The sequence below is a fragment of the Puccinia triticina genome, chromosome 5A (genome assembly GCF_026914185.1).
Source record: "Puccinia triticina chromosome 5A, complete sequence".
NCBI lineage: Eukaryota > Fungi > Basidiomycota > Pucciniomycetes > Pucciniales > Pucciniaceae > Puccinia > Puccinia triticina.
The window spans coordinates 7,217,636-7,241,499 of record NC_070562.1 but is presented as its reverse complement, the minus strand read 5'-3'; the positions used below and the strand labels follow the sequence as shown (position 1 = coordinate 7,241,499).

The 23,864-nt window shown below is 45.8% G+C and overlaps 6 protein-coding genes across 6 annotated transcripts; 3 read left to right on the top strand and 3 right to left on the bottom strand.

The window, feature by feature from the left end:
- Nucleotides 1-3,648: 3,648 nt before the first annotated feature.
- Nucleotides 3,649-4,785, top strand: PtA15_5A833 (uncharacterized protein; the record flags this gene model as incomplete). Its single annotated transcript, XM_053169637.1, has 2 exons — nt 3,649-3,777; nt 3,862-4,785. The coding sequence occupies 2 exons, from the start codon at nt 3,649-3,651 to the stop codon at nt 4,783-4,785; spliced, it is 1,053 nt and encodes a 350-aa protein (XP_053020814.1).
- A 4,440-nt stretch (nt 4,786-9,225) lies between these two features.
- PtA15_5A832 (uncharacterized protein) lies at nt 9,226-9,786 on the bottom strand (the record flags this gene model as incomplete). The annotated part of the gene is made up of 2 exons (XM_053169636.1): nt 9,226-9,325; nt 9,416-9,786. The coding sequence occupies 2 exons, from the start codon at nt 9,784-9,786 to the stop codon at nt 9,226-9,228; spliced, it is 471 nt and encodes a 156-aa protein (XP_053020813.1).
- A 3,577-nt stretch (nt 9,787-13,363) lies between these two features.
- On the bottom strand, nt 13,364-14,660 carry PtA15_5A831 (uncharacterized protein; the record flags this gene model as incomplete). Its single annotated transcript, XM_053169635.1, has 2 exons — nt 13,364-14,517; nt 14,600-14,660. The coding sequence occupies 2 exons, from the start codon at nt 14,658-14,660 to the stop codon at nt 13,364-13,366; spliced, it is 1,215 nt and encodes a 404-aa protein (XP_053020812.1).
- A 350-nt stretch (nt 14,661-15,010) lies between these two features.
- PtA15_5A830 (uncharacterized protein) lies at nt 15,011-16,248 on the top strand (the record flags this gene model as incomplete). Its single annotated transcript, XM_053169634.1, has 2 exons — nt 15,011-15,302; nt 15,905-16,248. 2 exons carry the CDS (start codon nt 15,011-15,013, stop codon nt 16,246-16,248), a joined length of 636 nt encoding a protein of 211 aa, XP_053020811.1.
- Nucleotides 16,249-18,996: 2,748 nt separating this feature from the next.
- Nucleotides 18,997-20,281, bottom strand: PtA15_5A829 (uncharacterized protein; the record flags this gene model as incomplete). Its single annotated transcript, XM_053169632.1, has 2 exons — nt 18,997-20,135; nt 20,221-20,281. The coding sequence occupies 2 exons, from the start codon at nt 20,279-20,281 to the stop codon at nt 18,997-18,999; spliced, it is 1,200 nt and encodes a 399-aa protein (XP_053020810.1).
- A 252-nt stretch (nt 20,282-20,533) lies between these two features.
- Nucleotides 20,534-21,198, top strand: PtA15_5A828 (uncharacterized protein; the record flags this gene model as incomplete). The annotated part of the gene is made up of 4 exons (XM_053169631.1): nt 20,534-20,650; nt 20,728-20,850; nt 20,958-21,047; nt 21,115-21,198. 4 exons carry the CDS (start codon nt 20,534-20,536, stop codon nt 21,196-21,198), a joined length of 414 nt encoding a protein of 137 aa, XP_053020809.1.
- Nucleotides 21,199-23,864: the final 2,666 nt, after the last annotated feature.

The following is a 23,864-nucleotide window of genomic DNA, read 5'->3' as shown; positions in this document are numbered from 1 at the left end:
TGACCCCATTTCTGCACTCCTTGCATTAGTCTGACACCACTCATGCTCCCCTTGCATGAAGTACCTCTGTATTTGACATTTCCCCGCTTTGTTTATGCACTCCTTGCATAGTATGACCTCATCTTTCATTTCTCACCCCACTTTTTGTCTGTATTTAGTATCTTCTGACACCACTTGTATGCAGCCCACCAGCTAAAATCCCTCATCCAGGGTCCCCCTTGTAGATAAAATCCCTCACATTTGTCTATATAAGGAGCTCTCTCCCCCAGTTGTTTTTCCGGCAGCTCAGTATTCCCCAGTTATTTACATACCACCCTTCACACTTACCATCACCTTCACCCATCACTACAACCCTTATATTTGCAAATAACTACTGAACTCACTCTCAAATCTCACATACCTGTCATCAAACAACTTCATCTGGAACTAGACCAGACCTATCACTTGATTAAAACTTGCCAAGCTTAGCTTGGTGGGTCTTGTTATCTGATAGTATAGAAGGGCAGAGTTTGCACCTCCATCATCCCCTTCTCCATTCAGCAAAAGGGTTTCACAACCACTTTTGAGTCTTACACCGGTTGTACCAATTGGCGCTCATCTACATATGTGTCAGCATATATTGGTGATCAAGCTTGACGGCCAGGTAGCTGGTCTGTACCGGTCATCAAGGCTGAACTCTTGATGCCGGGTGTGTATATTCTACTTTCTTGTACAGCCATTCTTGAAAAGCTTGCGGTTGGGTAGGCCCAAATTTTGGACTGTTATTTTCAGCCTCAAAGTCTGTATAGCCCCTGTATGACAGGCTGCATACAGTAATGTGATTGTAAGAAAATTACTACTTTCTTTGTTTTTAACTTTGGGACCAAGCCTTCAATGGCCAACCCCAACCAGTCAGCGAGAAGGGAGCAAACTACTCCCCTCAATGAACATTTTGTTCCAGCCATTCTGGTCTGTTCCAGTCTGACCAATACCCACGTCGGCAATTGGTATTGGTCATACTCGATGAGATCCGCCTGCAGCTGGTTGGGAGGGTGGGCACCTGAGATGGTCAGCATACATACTTGACCTTTTTTTTTGTGTGTACATAACCATGGTGATTCTACCGAGGCAGAATTGCTTAAAGTTGCGGTAGGCATCCGTTGGGTCAAACTTTTGGCTGGTCCCAATTGGGGGGCCCGGAATTTTTCAAAAAAAAACATAGGAGCCCCGTGGGGAGACTGGTAGTTGGAGTCAGCTGGACATCCGCCATGGGTGAGAAAAATGGGAGAAATTCAAGATCAGCTTGACCTCATTGCCTGGTTGATTTTTCTGGGGCAAAAACTATCTTATCTTTTCATTTTTATCAAGACCCATTAAGCAGCTTTGAGGCTTGAAGCTATCTTATGTTCACAGATGTGTGAATTAAACATGAGATCATGGCTTTAGAAAGCTCCATAATCCCATTAAATAAGTATAAGTCCATGTACATGGCCTTATAGTATGTATATATGCCCAGGTCCCAATTGCAGAGATCAAAAAAAAAAGAATTTTTTTTTGGCTGGAGCAATCAGCAAGCCCACATAGATTTAGAATCTACAACCTCCAAAGACCCCAAAAATGTGGTCAATGTGAGTTTTGGGCCTATTTTACACTCTCAGGTTTGCCCTGCGTCTGGTTGTCAACTTTTGCCCGCGGGTTGGTACTGACAGATGACTACACCATGGGTGCACCAAAAGTGTCCAAAAACCGTGCCTTGAGAGAAGGAGCATCCAAACGGTTTCCAAAACCATTTCAAATGGTTCTGGAAATATTTTTAAAACCAAATTGGTTTCCAGATAGTTTTAAAACTACCTCAGGTGGTTCCAGAAATATTGCAAAAATATCTGAAAATGGGTAGTCCAACTTGTTCTTCAGGACTTCCGGACTCAATTGAAAAAAATATTTTGAAAACCAATCAAACTGGTTTCCAAAATGTTTTGTTGCACCTGTTGTGTACCGCAACTGTAGGCTATATTCATCTCTCCCAAAAACATAATCTCACAACCTGGAGAGTCGCTGAGAGATTTGTTTGAACAAGGGCAGCCTGTCTACGACCTGCCCCTGCTGCTGTCAGATATGCAGCAGCGCTTGTGGTCGGCCCAACACTGTGGCTGCAAACTGTGACACCACAACGGCGGCCAGCAAGGAGGTTTGGCTGCAGGTTGCCCGCAAAATCAATCAGCAAACCAACGTCGGCGCACTCCCGTGGTGTAAAAGCATTCACATTTTTTCGGAGAGTCCCTGCGGGACGGCGTCCCCCCTCCACATAGAGAGGGACTTAGTTAAGTTAGTCGCATTTGTCGGGTTAAATTGACAATTTTGGCAAACACATTGGTCCGGGCTGACCTGGGGTCAACAAGCCTCAGGTAGGCTGAGGTCAGCTAAATTTAGCAAGCCTTAACCTGAAATCTAGCCTCAGGCTAGGGCGGTCTGCGACTCATTTCAGCTCACTTTAGCCTGAAACTGACCAAACGAACGCGTTTGCCCACTTGAAGGCAAACTTAACCCAAGGCCCTCGCTGCTGCGGGCGTGTGTCTTGCAAAGCAAGCCTCCGACAGCCCTCGGCAGGAGGGACTTGCACCCTATTGCCCCTTTTTGCGGGAGAGTCTAAATTTAGGTGGCAGGAATTTTCAACCCTCTATAATTCCTTGCTTCCTTAACTTTATTTGCAATAAAATTGCTTAGGTTGAAGACTAGCTTGTACCTGTCAAACCTAGATAATTTGGGTAACCTCTCAACATTCCTTCCAGTCCAAAAAAACCCTTTAAAAACACTCAAAATATGGATTTTGCACGGAGAGGGTCTGTGCTCCCCAACTCAGCCTCCACAGTTCGCTCTCCACCAGCACACAGAGGGGATCATGGGAGGTAAAAAAATGTGTATGCTTTTCTGCAGCATGTTCCGACAACATGGAGATAATAAAATTGGAGTGGATGTGGTAGGTGAGCTGTAGAAAAAATAAACTAGCTACCTTGAAAATCCATTCTTGGTGCGCGAGTTCGGGGAGCTAAGGGGTAAGTCCCTCCTGACGCAGGCTCGCTTCGCGAGTCCCCCGAAGTCTCGAGGGACTTTGTTAAGTTTGACTTGAAGGCAACCTCGTCAGCTAAACCTGCTCACAAACCCGGGCTTTCTAACCCGAATACTTAGCGAACGAATGCGAATGCTCTAAGGGCTGAAGTGTATATGTACAGGACCCCCTGCCAGCCTCCGCTATGGGCTCTGGCAGCCGTTGCCCTTCTCCGAGACAGGACACTAGCGGGACGCCGGACAATTTTCCAGGGCATGTACTTCCTTTCCGACCAGCTATCAGTGACTTTCTGCGGGGTGCCTGCCCGAGACTGTCTAGTGCCAGGCACATCATACATACATTCCAATCGGATGAGCAAACGGCCCTGATGGCTCTTGGCTGCTAATTATCACTGGGGATGCTGGATGGCTTTTGGTATAAAGGGCCGGTCTTCCCGGACTCCATTTCCTTCTCGTCACCACTTCCATCAAGAACTTTACCGATACCATCTGTCCACACCTCAATCATCTATACCCCACGTCTTTCTGTAGTGTCTGATCTATAACACATCCCTCTGCGCATCCATCCTGCCGCAAAGTCTTTAATACAATTCCACTGCGAAGATGCTTCTAAATAGCACCAACATCACCCATCAGCGAAGCAACCACATCATTGCAACCTCTTGCAGCTCGATCCCAGTCACTCGCCAATCCTCTAGGTCTAGTTCTGCTGAGTCGCCGCTTGACGCACCAGTCAGTTAATGTTTTCTAGCCGCAAATAGCTCACCCCCTTATATCAACATTTAACTTACTTTCTTACTGACACCGGCCCCGTAGAAATCGCCATTCAGGGCTGAAATTGATACTCGGCGCATGCAATCCCCATGCCCTGTTTCCCCGCCAAGTGGCGGATCGAGCAATTGGTCATCCCCGTCCACCTGTATCTTTTCAAGTCCGCTGCGTCCTGAGGAACCTTGTGGCGTCTCCTCAAAAATTACCTTCGATCTGGGTGAAATGATTGATGAAGCCTTCTTCTGCTCGCTCCTCCCGCCCAAACCGCGCCTCTCCGTGGACGTATCCTCTTATAAACACATTCTGGGAGAGGTGGAAGAAGAAGAAGCCCCCCACTCTACGCCATTGACTGCACCGCGCTACACTTCGGATTATGCCAAAGTCGTCGATGCCCAAGGTTCTGCTGATCCGGCCGCCGTCGAGAATCCTATCATCCGTTGCCTCCCAGATCTTCACTTGCTGCAGACACCATTGCGGGAAGCTTTTCGCGAAGTCTTTGATTATCTGTCTGATGAAACCCCTGACTATGCCGAACAACAGACTCAGCACCCGTATGGCACAGTCAACTGTACTCGAGGCAACTTAGCGGCGCCGTTATTGTCATGCGATTCGACCGATCTCAATAGCAACATCTCTGAATCGGATGGAAAATCATCCGCAGCTCTCAATCCACGTCCAGAATCATGTCTGCCTAGTCTAGAAAATGGCCCTCCGCTGATTCCCTTGCCCACCCCGCCCTGCAATCTCAAACGTCGTCCCGCGGGGGTCAATCGTTCAACAAGGGAAAAGAGATCTGCATCACAACTGATGGACTCGTGTGCCCAGTCAAAGGCCTCCACCAGGCCGAAGGCGCTTTCGTCGGGAAGCTTTGTCTTCGATCGCGCGTTTATACGTCAGACAAGACACTTCAAGTATTGGAACGCCATCCTCGAAGGCCCTCCCTTGCTTAGATCTTCGAAGTTTGGCTAGAGGATGAACGGAATCGCACGACGATGGATCCTGTATCTGGCTCGCGTAACGATTTGAAAGCCTCTTCTCGCTACACAAGTCAGAATTCCATGAAACGTCATAAACATCCTTGAGCATGGGTGGATGTTCCTCGACTTTCTCTACACCGTCGGTTAGTTATTGCGAAACGATCCCGATGAACTGGCCGCGTAAGCGCCAACGACACTACGAGGTTGAAGCAACTGGCCGCGTAACAGAGTCGAATCTAGGCCCCAAAGCGACGCAACCCCGGCCGCGGAACAAAATATGACCTTCTTAAAAGCGAACCCCGGCTGCATCAAGAGATCAAAGCAGATAATTATCCTTGGACAACTGTTGCAAAACATAGCCAAAATTTGTTCAAAATGTACCGGCTCAATGTACTGATCACCGTTTGTTTAGAATATTTTCATAACAGAATATCTGCCGACTCGAAGCCAACACCTACTCGCCCGTTTCAAAGTTACCTTCACTTGTTTTCCCACTCGTTTGACGTATCCTTTAAGATATATTTTCAGTTTAGTTCCAAACAAAAAGTTTACAAACCGTATATGTAGTAAAATTAGTATCAAAGTTAAAGTTAAAGTAAAGTTATATGTAATCCAACCAAGCACTTGAAAGATTGAATTGACAAATATGCACAAATGATCAAACTTACACAATAAGCTCCTCTAACTCTCTCACTTTAAAGTGGTCATGTACCCTGGTTGGTGTTCTTAAGTTAGTATCCTACTTCAAACACTGATTCCTTCTGGATGGAGATGTCCGGAATCGCGCTGCTTTCTTAAGAGTTGGCAATTCTATGAGAGAATACAATACTCCCAATCTCAATATCATAACAGAACACAACCACAAATCCAAGCTCCTCCACAATGTCATTGCAGTTGGGTTTGTTAGTTAACAGTAAATTTGAGAACTCAACAAAAGGTCTTTGCAAAAGCACAAACATTTCTAGTCCAATGGCCAAAGGTTTGAGAGCATTCAGTTATGGAAGCATACCATATTGCAGTCCATTTCTGAATTTTGTTTGTGTACTTTCTGATGTTTCTCCAAATGGTGGACCATGGCCTTCTGCTGGCAACTACTATCAAAAATTCCTGAGTTTGTGTAAGATTGAGAAGTCTGATCTTTTATTGCAAACACTTGATAAAAACCGGTGGTAGTAATAACTTGAACAAAAAAACAAGAATAAGAATCAATGATGAAAAACAATGGTGAATAAATGAAAAAACTGTTACTTGATGAGTAAAAACAAAAAACAGAGATAGACAGACAACAAGATGACGGTAAACTTGAAACAGAACTAAACAACAAAAGTGATCATAAGTAACAACAACCAGATTAGATGAAAGAGCCAGTCAATGGTACCTCTAGATCTTCCACTGAGTACCTTGCGTGATATTGATGTGAAGTACCAATTGAGTATTGATTGTTTGACTTGAGTTGATAGGTTGATCCTTTGGTATTGAGTGTTGTTTGAGCTTAGAAAATTGTTGATCCTGCCCGCAAGTTGTTGTTGCGCACTCAGTCAAGAGAACTTCTTTCTAGAATGTTGTGGAAGTTTATGCAACTGTGTAATGCATGTGACATTTCCATCCAACAGTTTGCAGATGTTCTTGTCCCAAGATACCCATGATTGCAAGCAGACCAGCCCCACCAAATGCCTACTTTGTGAGCAACGGCAAAATTACCCATGTTATTGGATAGAGATGGGCAAAAAGGACCCGGGTACCTGCTTGTGTTTGGGTACCCGCAGCTGTTTTCAGCCCAAGTCCGACACCCGCACCCGCTGGGGGGGCCAGAGCGGGTATTGGCGGTACCCGTTTGGGTACCTGCAGGTACCCGCAACCAAAAAACGCTTGCAAATCACAGACTTATGTTTTCATTTCTTCAGATAACCTCTTTGTGGACCTGATTACAAGAGAGTTTCACTGCGTGATCTAGATTCAAGGTTGGTTGGTGAGCTGCTGAAAAAGTGAAAAATGATTGGTGGGACGTACCTAGACGCTGCTCATTGGTCAATTGAATTCTGGAAGAGTTGCCTTCTTCCTCACGATCTTCCTTGTGATCTTCTGCGCGATCTTCCTGTTGGTTGTTGTCGGTTTTATCTTCTTGTGTTGACCTCGTTCGGAGTCTCTTACTTGGTCGGGCCATTCTGTGTGAGTCGGTGGGGCAGCACAGGGGACATGGCAATCAAACACACAGCGGAACCCGGGTTGGAGATCCTTGCGCAGCTGCAGCTGAAACAAGTGAGATCTGGTTTGCGCGGCCGCGGCGCCCTGACATACATACACCTGTGCACGGGTGTGGCAAAGGCTACCTGGGTACCCGCCGGCTCTTTCCCGGAATCCCAGACATCCGCACCCGCACCCGCACCCGCACCCACCAGCGGGTATCCGCCAGCCGTGGTGGGTACCCGCAACGGGTTCTTTTTGCCCATCTCTATTATTGGATCTGTGACCAAAATAAGCTATTCATGAAGTCCTTACTATGTAGTCAGAGGCAAACTTAGTCAGTCCTCCCTTCTGAGCTGGCAGGTGGGCCCCCCTTGTGCAAAGCGCAAGTCTCCAAAGGAGGAAGTTGGGAGTAAAGTGGCTCCACCTCAACCCATTTGGCTGGTGTAAAACTTTGACACCACACCATCTTACCACCCTGGGAGCCAAATGGGCCACCCGGTGCCATATTGAAGCCCTGCATCTTACCTTCAGCAATTTTTTCAACTCAAATGGTTTTGAAGCTACAAAGCTTGTAACTTTGTGTCCCCAAGATTTTTGGGTTGATCATACATGTGTACAGCTGCAGTAAGTGCGTGAAAGCTGAAAACCTGTGACAAGGTGCATATTATCAAACACCTAAATAAGCACATTTTCAAATATGCCCCAACCCAACCCAGCCCGCGCTAAATGTTTGTTATGATCCGTAGCACGGGCTGCGCAGCGCAGACTCACATGTACATAGACTACATGTACATGTCACAGACCATACTCAAGGTTCAAGAGGCTGGATATCCAAGCCTCTTCCTCATCCTGCAATCTACCATCTTGGATCCAGAACCCCCAGAATCCTTTTTCCTCTCCCCAGAACAGACCATAACAAAGCAGCTCCCGGGCATTTTGGCTCACTGAAATTGTTCAAAAGCATAGACAAATGGTCAGTGAAAATGACATCATCTTCAGAGTGGAAAAAAGCCACCAAATATTTGGTAAACTCACTGCTCAAGGTATTGTTGAATGCCTCCTCTGGCTGTTGGGGGGGAGCCAACCCACTCGCAGGTATCTATATCACAAACCAGTATTCCAAGGCAGTACGTGCGCTGAAATTTCCAGATGACCACACTTCTCAACTCCCGTGGTTCCCGTACCCCGTAGAATGTACTTTGTAAGATTCATTTGCCCCCCCCCCCCCACAAAACCACTGTAAAATGGGCAAAAAACCCATGTTATCCGCATGTTATCCCCCTAAATTGCGGGTGATAATGGAACGGGTCTAATAAATCAGGAAAAAAATAATGTAACCAAAACATTTTTGCCGTTAGCGCAACAATAACTGCAACAATTAAGTCTTGTTATCTGTTACTTTTAGTTACGGATAATGTAACTTCCCATTGCTGTTGCTGGTTGAGATTTTTTTCCTCTATTTTGTTGTCTTGTAGGTAAAACCCATGCAAGTCCTTGTCCCCAATGCGGCCAGGAGGGGGCACCCATTTGGCCTGGTGAAGATGCATAACATTTAGATCTCTCCCATAGGGAGAGCACTTATGAATTATCAGAGAATGTGACCCAAGAGACTCTGAAAGCTTTGGTGGTGGATGATTTTGTCACCACCTACAGAGCAAAGATTTTGCCCATTTTATTTTTTGTCTTGATGGTTTGAAGCTTGTATGTTTCTGAATCAAACTGTCTACTCAGCATTTTGGGAATACATTGCTCTTGTGCCCCAAAATATATCCAAAGTTTGAGATGGGAGACAATCCGCTTGATGGCATAGCGATGAAGTTGCCGCATGAGACCCCTTGGAAAAATGCGCTGGCAGCAACACCCTCATTCGATTGCGGTCTATATTGGTCTTGACTATGAGAATATGAAAGTATGCTGTTCATTATAACGGCCTTATTCCACTATCATGGGCTCATTAATACAAGAAACGTCATTGTAAACGATGGCTTGAAGTGAGTTGACGAAAAAAGATCGGAACGATTTCAAGTGGAGTGATTGAGTTTTTTGAATCTTGGGCAGGCGGGAACTCCTTGTTTCATTGCACATGTAACTAGTATTCAATTGTTGAGATGAGGTTGTGGTAAAAAGGATAATTGCAGAAAGAAGACTTCGAGGGAAATGTCAGATGTTTTCTTGAGGTGATCCGAGTCAAACAACAATGTAACCAACAAATGAATAAAATATTGGATGGGAAAACAGCATATGATCAAAGCTGGTTGGCAGCTTGGATAAAATTATGAATGGCTGCTTTGAATAGAATGTTCCATGTGTCGAACCAAGCCTGGTAGTGGTTCTGATCTGCAAGCCTGTCGAGCAAGGGAACGAGATATCTGACTACACAGAGAGATGCCCCTTCCAAACGACTGGCCATTTTTTCAGCTGTTTGAATGGCTAACCGAATATTGATAGGTTCATCTGGAAGATCCGCTGGAAATCCGGTCAAGTTTATGAAAATCAGTCTGACATCCGAAATAACTTCATCAGATTCGCATAAACATTTGAGTTGATCGGAGTTCATTGGAGTATGCGATGGTAGCCTTTGATAGCTCATGCCATATTTTGAAATTTTCGCGAAGAGCAGTTTTATTAGCTTGATCAAGGGTATCAACAAGTTGGCGAGTTGGATGAGCGGTTGATCGGACAATAGTTCGAGGTCCTCTGTCCTGGGAGCAGTTGGGTTGGCGAGGCTCTTCAGCATGCGTAGTAACCGATCGCTCAGACGGACTGCAGTTCCGCCACATTCTTCGATAACATCCATTTCAGACATCTTTGAGTGTTTGATGGTGCGTTCTATACAATATACTGCGTTTTCGTCTTGTCCTTGATGCGGAACCAAATCATTTTCATTAATGAGTGCCCATCCCGATTCCGCCATCATTTCTGTGTAGTCACAGGCCGCTCGAAAGGCTTCAGAGATCGCCACAACTGCAGAGAGAAAGTCTTTTTGGAATAAAAAAAGCCTATACGCCTTGAATTGCTTGAGATGCTGGTCTTGGGGAGGAGTAGAGTCGGATGCGGGTTCCGGACAGAGGACGAGAAAGGCAGAGTTGATCATAGTGAGCTCGTGATCGAGTTCTGGTTGGATCTCCAATATGCGCCTAAGGCTTGATTCCTGTTCTTTCTGCATGCTGACAGCGTTCAGCAATTTGAAGACAGTGGTGAGGTGGTACTTTAGAAGAGGAAGAAGTGTCGACTGTAGCCGATCGCAAAGACTTTCAATCGAATTATCCTCATGGGTAAAGACCCCCGGCCGATACTCATCTTGAGTAGACGTCCGTCCCGGCTCATCATATTTACGCATCAGGTTTTCGAAACCCAGGATAACCAATTCTAGGCAGGATTGCAAAGGATTCAAAAGTCAGTCAAGAAGTTTGATGAGCTGGTAGGTGACAAGCTTGATAGATTTAAATACCTCCTAGGTGATGGAGGGTCGGTCCAGGTCCTTCCGGCGTGTTACTTGGTGTATTTTCCATTTCTTGTCCGTACACAGGTAACTCGACGATCGTCCACTAGGGAAAGTGTGTGCAGTGTCGGCTTGAACGGCGCCACCCCTGAAAAAGTGTGGACATACACACACCGCTGTTGTAACACGAGTGTCACACGCCTGTCCAGTACTCGCCGCAGCACGTCGTCTGGTGCTCATGCCGCAACAAGCCCGGGATGGACACAACCTGACACAACACGATTCCTGTGGGAATCTACACACTCTGTTTGTTCATGCCTCTACGAACTTAACCCAAGTCCCTCGCTGCTGCGGGCGTCTGGTCTTGCGAAGCAAGCCTCCGATAGCCCTCGGCAGGAGGGACTTGCGCCTTATCGACCCGTTTTGCGGGGGCTAGATTTTAAATTTAGGTGGCAGGAATTTTCAAACCTTTATAATTCCTTGCTTCCGTAACATTTCGTGGAATAAATTGCCTTGGGTGATAGCCCTGCTTCTTGCCATCCTCTCCACCAAAACTGTGCTCAATCATGATGATCCTTCCTCTCCAAATAAATTTCCCCATTAAATACAAACTTGAAATCCATCGGACTTTGTTTACAGAGGGGGTCCGTGAATATCTAAGCAGGTCCAAGCGCACGAGCATATATACATAACGGTTATCTAGCGATCTAAACGTGAAACCAAGATCACATAATTCTGAGGGTCTGTGCGCTGCGGAAATGAAAGAAATTACAGAATTGGCTAAGAACCTCGGTGACTCTATACATTGCATTTTTCTTATTTTAATTCTAGTAAAATACTGGTATGGAAAAAGATGGAAAAAAAAATACCAAAATTTTGCTCAGCATGTTGGGTCTTGAAGGAAGTAAAATAGTAGCAACATTTGAGCGATATGTGATCTATGGAATTAAAAAAAGGAAAAGTGGTGTGAAAATTTCATTCTAGCCACGCGAGCTTGGGTTGATATGGTGTAAGTCCCTCCTGACGGAGGCTCGCTTTGCAAGTTCAGCCTACCCCCCGGGGGCCCAAAGTCTCGAGGGACTTTGTCAAGTTCGATGCCTCTATGACCGCCAAGCTTGTCTAAGCCTCTCCAAGTTTGCGGGCACAAAGCGTCTCTGAAGCTTCACACCATTGGCCCTACAGACTCAGTATTTTCTTGTCAAAAACACCTAAATATTTTCCTTTCAATTTTTTTACAAATGTAGCGGAGGACTTCCCGTCAAGATCTACAGAGCCTGCAGAACCAGATCTACAGCCACTGGGACAGCATTTCCCCACAAAAATCAAGGTTTTCTGGCTGCAGATCTGGTTCTTCAGGGGGCTGCAGATTGATGGGAAACCCTCCAGTATTTCATTAAAAAAACTGAGTAGACAGACTTGTAGCCCACAATCTCAGTTTTAATTTCATGTTTTTTTACATTACTGACCCTCATAATTACTGGTCCATTATGTTTCTTGACGGGGGGTGGATATGGAGGAGTTTGAATTGGGGGTAAATAAGCTAAGAAGATTGTCCTTTCAACAGTGCCAAAGGCACACCAAAAGTCAGAAGTCTACAGGGAGGTATTGGGAAAATTGAGTGTGTCACATTGCCTGCCATTTGGCTCAATCCTGTAGGGCAAGACATGCCGCTTTAGAGGCAAGTCCCTCCTTCGGAGCAAGCTTAGTGATGTAAAATCCAAAATTTTGCCAAAATTCATACATTTTTCAACTCCATTCATACACATTTCATGCCTATGCTCAGCCAATTTCTCAGTTTTACATACATTTTGCATGTCTCCCATTGCTGCCAGGGAGGGTGGCAAAAAATAAACCTGGGGGGTATGTAGCAAAAGTAAGCCAAGGTGTGCTGCTGAGGGGAGGGTGGGGGGCTTTTCTGAGGTGCAATTTCAGTAATTTCATACATCTTAGTTACTACCCTCCCTTACCCAGGAAAAATTTCATACACTTGAGGTGCTTATCATTGAGGCCAAAAAAGCCGATGCATACCATTTTTGTGTCTACTATTTTGGGTTTTTGCCAAAACAAAACCCATACATTTTCATTACCCACAGTTTTAGGGGGTTTACTGGGTCCTGAGGCAGCCCAATCTCACCAGAGAGGCTTATGCACAAGCACACCAAGCTTGCGTGAGCGTGGCGTGATGTAGAGCCTTTGTTTCTCTCCTGGCTTCTATGCCACTTGCAATTTTTTGTTGTTTTGTTTTTCTGACTGTTGACCATCCTCTATTGTTGCATTCAACCTCCTTCATTTTTGAAACTTGATAACAAGAAGTGGCGGTCCTCGTCGCATGAGGCACCAGCAGAATCAAAGTTCAAAATCTTGAACTTCAGCATTTTATTTTTCAATAGAAGCAATCAAGATTCTGCATTAAAAAAAATACTGAAAAATCAACAAGAAGTAGATGTATCACTTCCTAAAAACCTAGAAAGAATCTGTAGAGTAATCAAGGTGCGGTGATGGAAACAATGCCGCTCCCCCTAAGACCTTGGATCTGGCTCACACCAGAAAAGCATTTTAGTTGATCGGTCCCTCCCGCCGGTCGGGGTCGCTTCGCAACCAGCCAAATGCTGCACCGCCCGCAGGGGGCTGGGACCTTGTGTTAAGTGTGCCTTCGGAGGTTGCTCCCCCCCCCCCCCAAGAAGGGACTTGGGTTAAGTTTGTATAAACGCGTGTCTCCAGATCTGAGTGATTGAGTTTTTTGAATCTTGGACAAGCTGGATCTCATTGTTTCAATGCATATTTATTTGGTATTTGATTGTTGAGATGGGGTTGTGGTAAGAAGGATAATTGCGGAAAGAAGACTTCGAGGGAAATATCAGACGTATTCTTGAGGTGGTCCGAGTCAAACAACAATGTAACCAAAAATGAAGATAATATTGGATGAGAAAACTGCATATGATCAAAGCTGGTTGGCCGCTTGGATGAAATTATGAATGGCTGCTTTGAATTGAATCTTCCATGCGTCGAACCAAGCCTGGTAGTGGTTCTGATCGGCAAGGCTATCGAGCAAGGGAACGAGATATCTGACTACGTAAAGAGATGGCGCTTCCAAACCACTAGCGATCTGATTAGCCCCTTGAGTGAATCGCCGAATAAAGGCAGTTGTATACGGAGGAGTTTCGCGATATAAGGTCAAGTTTCCGATAAGCGTGTGGACATTGCCAACAATTAGATTAGATTCGGATAAACATTTAAATTGATCGCCATTCATCTCGGTATATAATGGTAGCCTTTGATAGCTCATGCCGCGTTTTGAAATTCTCTCGAAAAACATTTTTAATAGCTTGGTCAAGGGTATTAGCAAGTTAGCGAGTTGGATGAGCGGTTGATGGGTCAATGGGTTGAAATCGACAAAGGGATTAGTAACGCTACCATTTGGATTGACGAGGCCCTTGAGACTGTCTAGCAAGTCCTCGCTCTCGCGTACTCCACTTGCGCCACATTCTTCGATGACATCCATTTCAGACCTTTTGGACTCTTTGATCGTGTGCTCGATCTGAGATAAGACGTCTTGTTTTCTCTCAAACCATGAATCATCATAAGTTGCTCCCCAGCTGTGGTACGCCATCCGTGCGGTGTAATTACAGACCGCAAGAAATAATCTACAGATCGAGTCGAGTGTGCAGAGAAAATGCTTTTTGAAATCAAAAAGCCTATACGTCTTGAATTGTTTGAGCTGCTGGTCATCGGTTTGAACAGAGGCAGATGCGGGTTCTGGGCAGAGGACGTGAAATTCAGTGTCGATTAGAGTGAGGACGTGATCGAGTTCCGGTTGCATCTCCAACAGGCGCCTAAGGTTCGATGCCTGTTTTTCCTTCATACTGATAGCCGATTCCTCTTCTTCCTCGGTACAGATAGCCTCCAGCAACTCGAAGACCGTGCGGAGGTGATCCTTCAAAAGAGGGAGGAGCTTCGACTGTAGCCGATCGCAGACACTTTCCCTCGAGGTGTCCTGTTCAACAACGACGATCCGCCTCCAAGGGCGTTCTCGAGTAGGTGTCATTTGGGGATCATGTTTATAACTGAGGTTTTCGAAACCCAGGATAACCAATTCTAGGCAGGATTGAAAGAGACTCAAAAGTCAGCCTAAGAGTTTGATGAGCTGGTAGGTGACAAGTTTGATAGATTTGAATACCTCCTAGGTGATTGAGGTTCGGTCCAGGTCCCTTCGGCGTGTTACTCGGTGGATTTTCCATCTCTCTTCCGTACTCACGTGACTCGACGATTGTCCAGGCTGGGGAAAGTCGAGCTTAACTAAGGCCCCGTTTGGCACCCGTGATGTGATGTAATGATCACCCCTTTTGTATAACCGGGCCTCACAGAGGCCCATATTACATCACTCACATGTTTGGCAGATTTGAGGAGTTATGCGGCTCATTACGACTTGCCGCATCACTCCTCATCATCCCAGCCATTTCTGATATAGTACCCCTGGGGGTGTATTTGGGGTGATATCGGCACCTGTACATACACAACACCCCTCACCAACTCACGTCTTCGACTCACTACACCCCCACCCTCACCAGCTCGACTCATCAACTCTACAATGCCATTGTTCAACCCATGGAACCCAAACAACCCCGCAGCTTCCCATCCTGTCCCCAGAGCAATGGGTGCTTCTCCGGCCATGTTGCAGCAACATCAACAACAAACCAACCCAACTGAGCAACTTTCTCCGAATTTCCGACCAGCTCATCAACACGAAGCAATCAGTCAAACTCACTCCGACAGCACTCCAGTCAGCTCATTGTTGGGAAGTCAAAGTTTAACCCAATCGGACATCAGCATGAATGAAGATCGGTCGGAGTACTTGCCGTCGCAAGCCGAAACTACTGCTAGTGGCGGCCGCAAAGGGGTCAAGTTGTTTTGGACCACAGAAATGGAGCGTGCGGCTATGGAGCTTTATGTCGAGGCAGTTCGCCAAGGAAAGAGATCCGATAACGGCTTCAAACCCGAGACTCACAGATCAATTGCAGCGGCTCTGCAGGCAAAGTTCCCTACAGCCGATTTGGACGAAAAAAAAGTCAAGTCAAAGTATAATCAGGTATTTCACAAATCAAATCACTCTACTATTCAGATATGTGCTGATGCATAATTACATGTTCAGGGGTTTAAGAAAGACTATGACGTGTTTCTTGAGCTCAAGAATCAAAAAGGATTTGGCTGGAATGATGTGACCTCAGAGGTTACAGCACCAGAGCAAGTGTGGAACAACTATCTTATGGTAAGTTGTCTTTTCCCGTCTTTGGAAAGTCAGAATTCCTCATTGACCATCCTGCTCAGTCTCACCTGCAAGCCAGGAAGTTTAAAGGCAAACCGTTCCCCAAGTGATTCTACCTAGTCGAGATTTTTGAGAAAGTTGTGGCGACAGGTATAAACAACTTTTCGTCTCTCTTGGTTCAACGCCAACATTCTTTAGCTCTGATGAATCCTTCGTCAGATGCACTCGCCAACACCAATCAACCCGATGACCAAACTAGCGAGCCGTCCCAAGGCCAACCTGGAGTTTCATCTCCACGAGTCCATCGTGCTGCTGGGTGTGTGTCAACCGGCACACAAATAGCGGGGGCTTTGAGTGAGCTTGTCAGCTTGAATCAACCCGGTCAAAAGAAAACGCAAGGAGCATTTGCCATGAAGTTCTTCCAAGAACACAATCAGGACGAGTTTGACGATCTCGAACAATTGGCGATCATCGAGGTTTTCTATTCCGAGCGTTGGGCTGCCTTGTACATGTCAATTGAGAGGAAGCAATTGCGACTTGAATGGCTTCGAAAGCAGATCTAGCTCGGCAACCTATAGCTTCCTCAATAGTCTTTTTCTCAAACATCTCACTCCATCCAACATTTCATCCGAATCTCCCAAATCTCGATGCCATATATCATTTCAGCTGACTCTCATTGCTCTCCATATGCTGTACAAAGTGCTTGCTGGCACTCTCAAAAATATGAAAAGTATGAAATGTGATTTGATTACCGATTAAAAAAAAACTTAGATAGAGAGATACAAATAGAACAGAGGGATGTTAGCCTGGAAGGCTACTCCCTTCTGTTCCTGGCAGTAGTCCTCCTGCTTCTTGGCCTCGGCCTCGGCTCCGCCCTTGGCCTTGGCCTTGGCCCCGCCCTTGGCCTTGGCCTCGGCTCCGCCCTTGCCCTCGGCCTTGTCGCGATCCTCTGGCCCGCCCCCTCCGAGTGATAGGTGGTTCCCTGGGGCAGTGTCGGACTGCCCTCCCGCGTGTATTGTTGTACTCAACATACTCCCTCCACATACTCTCCGCAATCTTGTCTCTCCAAGCTAGCTGCTCGACCTGATCTACAACAGGTTCTTTGTCGTCATTGTTGTCTCCGCTGTTTGCAGTTGGATCGTTTGCACGTTCAGGAAAATCTTCCTGATGTGAGGGACTCGCAAGCATGATCAGATTGTGAATGACCGCCAAGCAAACGACAATTCGACCTTGAGTTGGAATTGAATATTCAAGTGGTTTCGTAAGGATAGGGAAACGACGCTTAAATACCCCAAAGATTCTTTCAACCGCGTTTCGCAGCATTGAATGACGGAGGTTGAATAATTCTTCCCGATTTTCCGGCCTGTTTATTGATAACAAAATCAGCTAACAAAAAAAATTAGGAAGGGTGACTCTGGCTCACCTGTTGGCGGCTGAGTATTGTTCACGCAGATGATATCGGATACCTCGGTAAGGTACTAGCAAGCCCCTTGCCAGGCCATAACCTGCATCGGCCAAGTAAAAGCGATTTGGTGGGATTTTGAAATCATCGGCCTTTGCCGACGCCAAAACTCGAGCATCGTGTGCCGATCCCTCCCAACCCACACGCAGATAAGTAAAACATAGGTTGAAATTGCAAACGCCGAGTACATTCTGTGAAAGGAACCCCTTGCGATTGCGATAAGCCATCGGGTTCTCAGAAGCCGGGACATGAGCTGGTATATGCACTCCATCGAGTGCACCAATGCAGTTTTGAAAGAACGGCATGAATTTTTGGTTGCCTTCAATCGTTGGGTGGATAAGGTCGATGGGGGGTTCTGTTATGTACCTAGCACTCAAAGAAAGCAGGCATTTCATAATGTAATGAAACACTCTGAATAAAACCAATCAGTTTTGCCATTTTTTCAAAATGAGACCCAAAGTTGCAAACCTTGAGATAGTCTTGCCGCTATGCTGAAATCTGTCTTGTGCGACCCGGTTGCTCGCGGAGTGCCCAACAATGAACAGAAAAATAGCCACCTGCTCCTCCAAAGGCAACGCTCTTGAGGTGGGTTCGATATCCGTCGAAGCAATATCTTGACAGAGCTTCAGAAAAACATCCTTATTCATCCGCATCATATCTATAAACTTCCGCTCGTTTGCTTCAAGCAGTTCCTTGGTGTAAAGCTGCCCAGTTAGTATTGAGGTATTGTAAGGATTTTTGTTGGTATGGAGCAGGTGGTACATTGTAACGAGTACCACAACGGTCAGGATCAGACACAGGTCGGAATCTTCCGTTGGTGAACCATTGGAAGCAGAGGACATTGTCGAGAGGGTACCAAGCGAGGAGTCAGATTTGGTGTCGGAGTTGGCCCCGTGCCTTGGATTTCTGTGTGAGTTGTGCTGGTGTTCATCATCAAGGTGAGGTATGAGGCTGCTGAGGTCCATTGTTATCATAACAGGGCAAGCCAAACGTTTTGTCGTGATGGTTATGTGCGGCGTGTATGACGGGAGGGGCAGCCAAACGCTTGAGCTATGTGGCAACATATGAGTTTCACGAGTGATGTGTATCACATTAGGTAAATACGTGACATCACATAACATTACGGGTGCCAAACGGGGCCTAAGCCTCTCGATCGGAGGGTCGGGGGGGGGGGCCGACCCCGCGTCCCGAAGGGACGCTCTCCGAAGCGCCTCCGAAGGAGGGAGGGACTTGTGTTAAGTTAGGGGGAAAGTGCGCAATCCAGTGTCGGCGTAACCGGCAACTCCAGAGCTGCCGACATGACTTTGGCTCGCGCACAGTGCCCGCCGGCGCGTCGCGGCGGGGTTTTGTCATAAAAAAAGGAAGTTTGATCTTGAGAATTCAGCTGCTGTTGTTGCAGGCGAACACAAAGACAGCAACGACTTACAGTCAGCTTCCAGAATCACTGCCTCCAAATATGTAAGGTCATTCTTCAAACCTCTTACTCAAGCAAACATGAGCACATCAGACTTGGCTGTCAGTCCAGACTCTCACTCTCAGCCTAGTCTCCGACCGCCAGGGTGGCTGATCCAGGCAGGCAAAGCCATCTTCAGCTGCCCACAAGAGCTCACGGTGTCAGCGATCACCTGCCCCCCCCCTTTTTTTTTATATAATGCGTTTTGCGTGTGTGGGTGCGCGCGTGCGGTGTACCCTTGCCGCACCACTTAGGATTGATTTTTATGACTACAATTTTATTTTTGGATAAGGCCAGTTTCAGTAAGAAAAACAATGATGCTGTGATTTTGATTGAGGTTCAGGCCAATCACTTGATCAACTCATGAAGAAAAGCCGGGATAAGTAAGAAGAAAAGCTAAAACTGGGGTTGATAATTTTGGACAGCTTGGACGAAATTGTGAATGGCTAATCTGAATAGAATGTCCCATGCAGCAAACCAATCCCGGTGATAATTCTGGTCGGCCTCATTTTCGATCAAGGGGACAAGATAGTTGACAATAGAGGACAATGGACCTTCAAAACGACTAGCAAGATTGTTTGCTGTTTGTACGAAGGGCTCAACATCAAGAGGTGCAAATCCAAAAGCCCCACCAGCGTGGGACAGGTTAACGTGAAGTGCCTCGTGATCGCTACGAACCTCGAGAGCAAGCTGACATAAACTTTTGAGTTGATGAGAGTTCATCTGGGTAAATAATGACAGGCTGTGACCGCTGTTCATCTGGGAGCTCGATAATTTCTTGTAAAATAGTCCTGATAGCCTCAAGGGTAGTCTTGCCAAGTGAGCGAGGTGGATAAGCGGCGGATGGGTCAATCGGAACTCAAAGGCATGTCTCAGTGGGAGATTTCGATCGACTAGGATGAGGTTCTCGCCTAGTAGATGAACGATATCTAGGCTCGCCTCTTTAGTAGAATCTTCGACAATATCCAATTCGGATCCGTTCAAGAGTCTAATAGTGAACTTGATTAGATCTACTACTATGTCGGTCCTGTATCTATACGGATGTGTTTTGCCAACATCGAAGGATCCCCCTTTCAAGAGCTTAATTTTTTGAATGTACTCGGTGCCCTCTCGAAAGAGAGCACTGGTCTTCCGGAGTGTGAGAAGCCACTTATTTTTGAGTTCAAGAAGCCTAAACACCTTGAATTGTTTGAGGTGCTGGTCATTGATTTGGCTTGCGCTCGATAAGGATTCCGGACAGATGAGGTGAATGATGAAGTGGATTTGATGAACATTGGAATCGAATTCTGGTTGGATCTTCAATACGTGTTCAAGGTTTGATTTCGGTCCTTTCCTCATGCTTGCAGGCTCGAGCAATGTTGAGATAGTGGTGAGTTGATCTTTTAAGAGAGGCAGGAGGGTTGAATGTAACCGGTTGCAGAGAGTTTCCCTCGAGTCCATATTCAAAGCACGGAAAGTCCAATTAGCATCTTGAGCAAGCATCCGTTCGGGATCCAATTTACGCTCCAGATTTCCAAAACCCTGGGCAACCAATTCTAGCGATGATGCAAGGAAAATCAAAAGTCAGCCGACGAGTTCGATTATTAAATGGTAGAAGAGAAGCGCGAAACATTGAAATACCTGCGAGGTGATGGAGGTATGATCCATCTCCTTCCGCCGTCTTGTCGGGCGGATTCTCCATTTTTCTTCGACCCAATCACCCAACCCGACGATCGTCCAGGCCGTGGAAAGTGCGGAATCCAGTTTGATCTGCGGTTGATCGGTGTACTCTCAAGTCTCGAGCTTTCTTACATAAAAGTAGAGCGAGGTAGAGCCGAGTTGAAAAGTTTTAGAGCAACTCCACCGCGGGTGCTATCCCGCGGTGCTATCTGAGATTACATATGTGCATAGCTCCCTTTCTTGTGCAGAACGAATAACCGACAGAAATCGAACGATGGCCACACTATTTAGAATGATGAGGACGTTCACCAACTGCTCGTTACTGAAGATGTCCACCAACGGGAGCAACCTACCGATCAACGAAGTCAATGAAATCCAGAAATCGATGGATGTACGAACGTTTTTCCCCTACGTACCCTCTCGCGAAAAATCGAACGGCTGACTCGATTTGTGATCCCCACTCCACAGTTGTTGATCTCGTCCAACAAGATCATGATCTTCAGCAAATCGTATTGTCCGTATTGCGAACGGGCGAAACGGTTCTTGAGCGATAAACTGAACACGATCCACAGAGAAGACCTCAAAATCAAAGTTGCGTAGAAATCCCACAACTAAACGTTTTCCAGTCCATGATTCGGCGCTGACCCTGCTCCGTGTGCCACTCGAACTACGCCAATATGCATTGATGACTACCACAGAGTTTGGAATTGGATCTGGAGCCGAATGGATCGATCATACAAGAATTGCTATCCAAGAGGCTGAATAAACAAAAAATCACGGTGCCCCAAGTTGAGTCTCCCCCTGTTCCCGAACTCCATAGAGACTCCGCTACTCACACACTGTACTCCTCCGAAGATTTTCATCAACGCACAACACATCGGCGGTTGCGACGACCTCTTAACAAAAGAGCAGAATGGTGAATTGGAAAAACTGCTGTGAATTGCTTGTATACGAACACATAAGGTCTAGATATATATTGTATCCCAAGAAATACCAGTAAAGCACATCAAATAGATAAAGATGTTCAAATCATTAGGGAGTAACTGGAATAATTTGAAGGCTTGTCTTCCTCAGATCAACCTCTCCTCATTTATGGTGTTCAAAATTGCATAAGATTTTTTTACATAAAATCATAAACTGCAATTTTGGCTGGGAGATGTCACTTTAAGTTTTATGCACGCTGACATCTCCCAGCCAAAATTGGCTTTATGATTTTGTGTAAACCATGACATATGCAATTTTGAACACCATAATTGAGGGGGTTCAAGGCTGACTTGCATAAAATCATAACACCATAAAATCATAAAATTCCAAGCTGAAAAATATCAAACACTCAAAGTAGAGCAATATTTCTAGAATGGTTCATAAAAAATCAAGGCCGCGGGGTTTGTGATGGAGTTTCACAGTTGCTGGGCTCAGATATCTGTTCCTGAGTGGATATTTGTGGATGGGCTTGAGTTGGAGAGGACACAATAGATGATACAAGTGAGCTGCTGGTTTTTTTTTTTGCTTGCGGGCTGGAGCCATTGTGAGGTGAGATGTTATCTGGAATGCTGAATATGTAGATATGACAGCTGGCTTGGACAGATGGATATATAATATATGTACTCCCGGGGGGGCACTCAAGGCCCTCAGCCCCCAGGGGGCTTGGGGGGGTTATGGAAGGCAGGTACCCGGGTCCAACCACTTTTTTCTGAAAATTGAGGCACCCAGACCCGTACTTGGTATCTCCTGGCGGGTGCGTGGTGGGTATGGCGGGTACCTGCCAAATGGGTGCCAGTTACCCGCAGCGGGTACCCAATTGCTATCTTTAGCATAGGCCCCCCCTCCAATTTTCAATGTCTGGCTTAATTGCACTTGAATTTGAAGACATTGGCCCTATCACCATCCACATTGCCATGCCCCCAGTAGTCATACACAAAGATAGTCACTTGATAACAAATGACATCATACCAGCTACAGCTGGCTACCCACATCTCCCCCCATCTATTCACATTCCAGAATTCCTGCAGGAGATACTCAGTTTTGGCTGGGCCCCACTGATCCTCATTTCTGGTCAACTGATGCTCAGCTTTGGCCCCCAGCTCATGCTCAACTTTGGTCTCCAGCTCATGGTCAGCTTTCAGCCAGTCATGGCCCAGCTGATTCTCAGCTTTAGACCAGTCTTGGCTTAGCTTAGACTCAGATTTGGACTATTATTGGAAGACTTCCTGTTCCCAGATCTACATACCAGCAACAGTGAAACAGATACTATACAATACAGTATTTTCAGATACTTGTGTATTGTATCTGTTGAAAAATACAAAATTGTAAATACAAATGTATTGTATCTGCCTGAAGATACAATACCATAGTATTGTATCAATAAATTATTAAAACTTGATTTTCTTGTTTTTGGCCACTGTGGACTGTATACAGAAAAACTATCAAAAAACGTAAAAATACAGTATCTTGTATTGGGCTGTATTTGCAACAAGATACCAAAGTTTGAATACATTTGTATAGTATTGGTCTTTGAATACAATACAAATAAATAGTATTGGGTGCAAAACAGATACAAATACAGGCAGATACAGATACATGTATTGTGTTTGTTTCACCGTTGATACCAGGCCCTGGTAGATCAAACCTCTACTAGGCAGCACCAGCAAACCAGTCTGCCCTGTGCCACACACACACATACACACCCAATAAATCAAGTGTGATTCTGTTGGACGGGCATTTAAGCAGGATTGGAGTAAGTTGCAAATGAAGCAAGCAGCTGGATCTAATACAGTTTTACACTTGTCTACATGCTGTTTGCCTATGGGAGGAAAAATCTGTCAAGGCATCTGTTGGGTGACAGATCTGTGAAATTCTAGCCTGTGAGGGCACAGATCCTACAAGCAGTCTTCCATTGGCCCAGCCAATGGTCAGCTTTGGACCATTATTGGCCCAGCTGATGTTCAGCTTTGCATCAATCTTGGACCAGCTGATGCTCAGCTTTAGACCACTCCTATAACAGCTGATGCTCAGCTATTCTTGGAAGAGCTGATGCTCAGCTTTGGAACAGTCTTGGCTCAGCTGCATCTTTAAGTCTTGGCCCAGCTGATTTTAATCTTAAGTCTTGTCCTAGCTGATTCTCAGCTCTGGACCAGCCTTGGCCAAGCTCATGCTCAACTTTGGGATCATTGTTGATTAGCTGATGCTCAGATTTGGAATGTTCTTGGTTGAGTTGATGCTGGGCTTTGTGTCATGCTTGGACCAGCCAACCACTCAGCATTTGGGAGTCTCCCAAAAACAATTTAGATCCCAAAAAGCTAGATTTCCCTGTGAAAATCTAGACATTTTGGGTCTAAATCAACATCTGCAAGGGTCCCAGATTCCACAGGAAGTTGTCCAATGTATTGGTTTGTTTGGCCCTCAGAGGCTATTCCTTTAGTTATACGTATGTAGATTGTGCAAATAACAGCATAAGACCAGTCAGTAAGAATAGATTAGAATGATTTGATTGACTTTTTTGTAAGTTGAGAAAGAGGGAAAAGGAGTAAAGAAACAATATGCCCCCTCCAGAAACAACAACAATGGAACTAGGATGTAACTGTATATATCTAATCATGACAAAC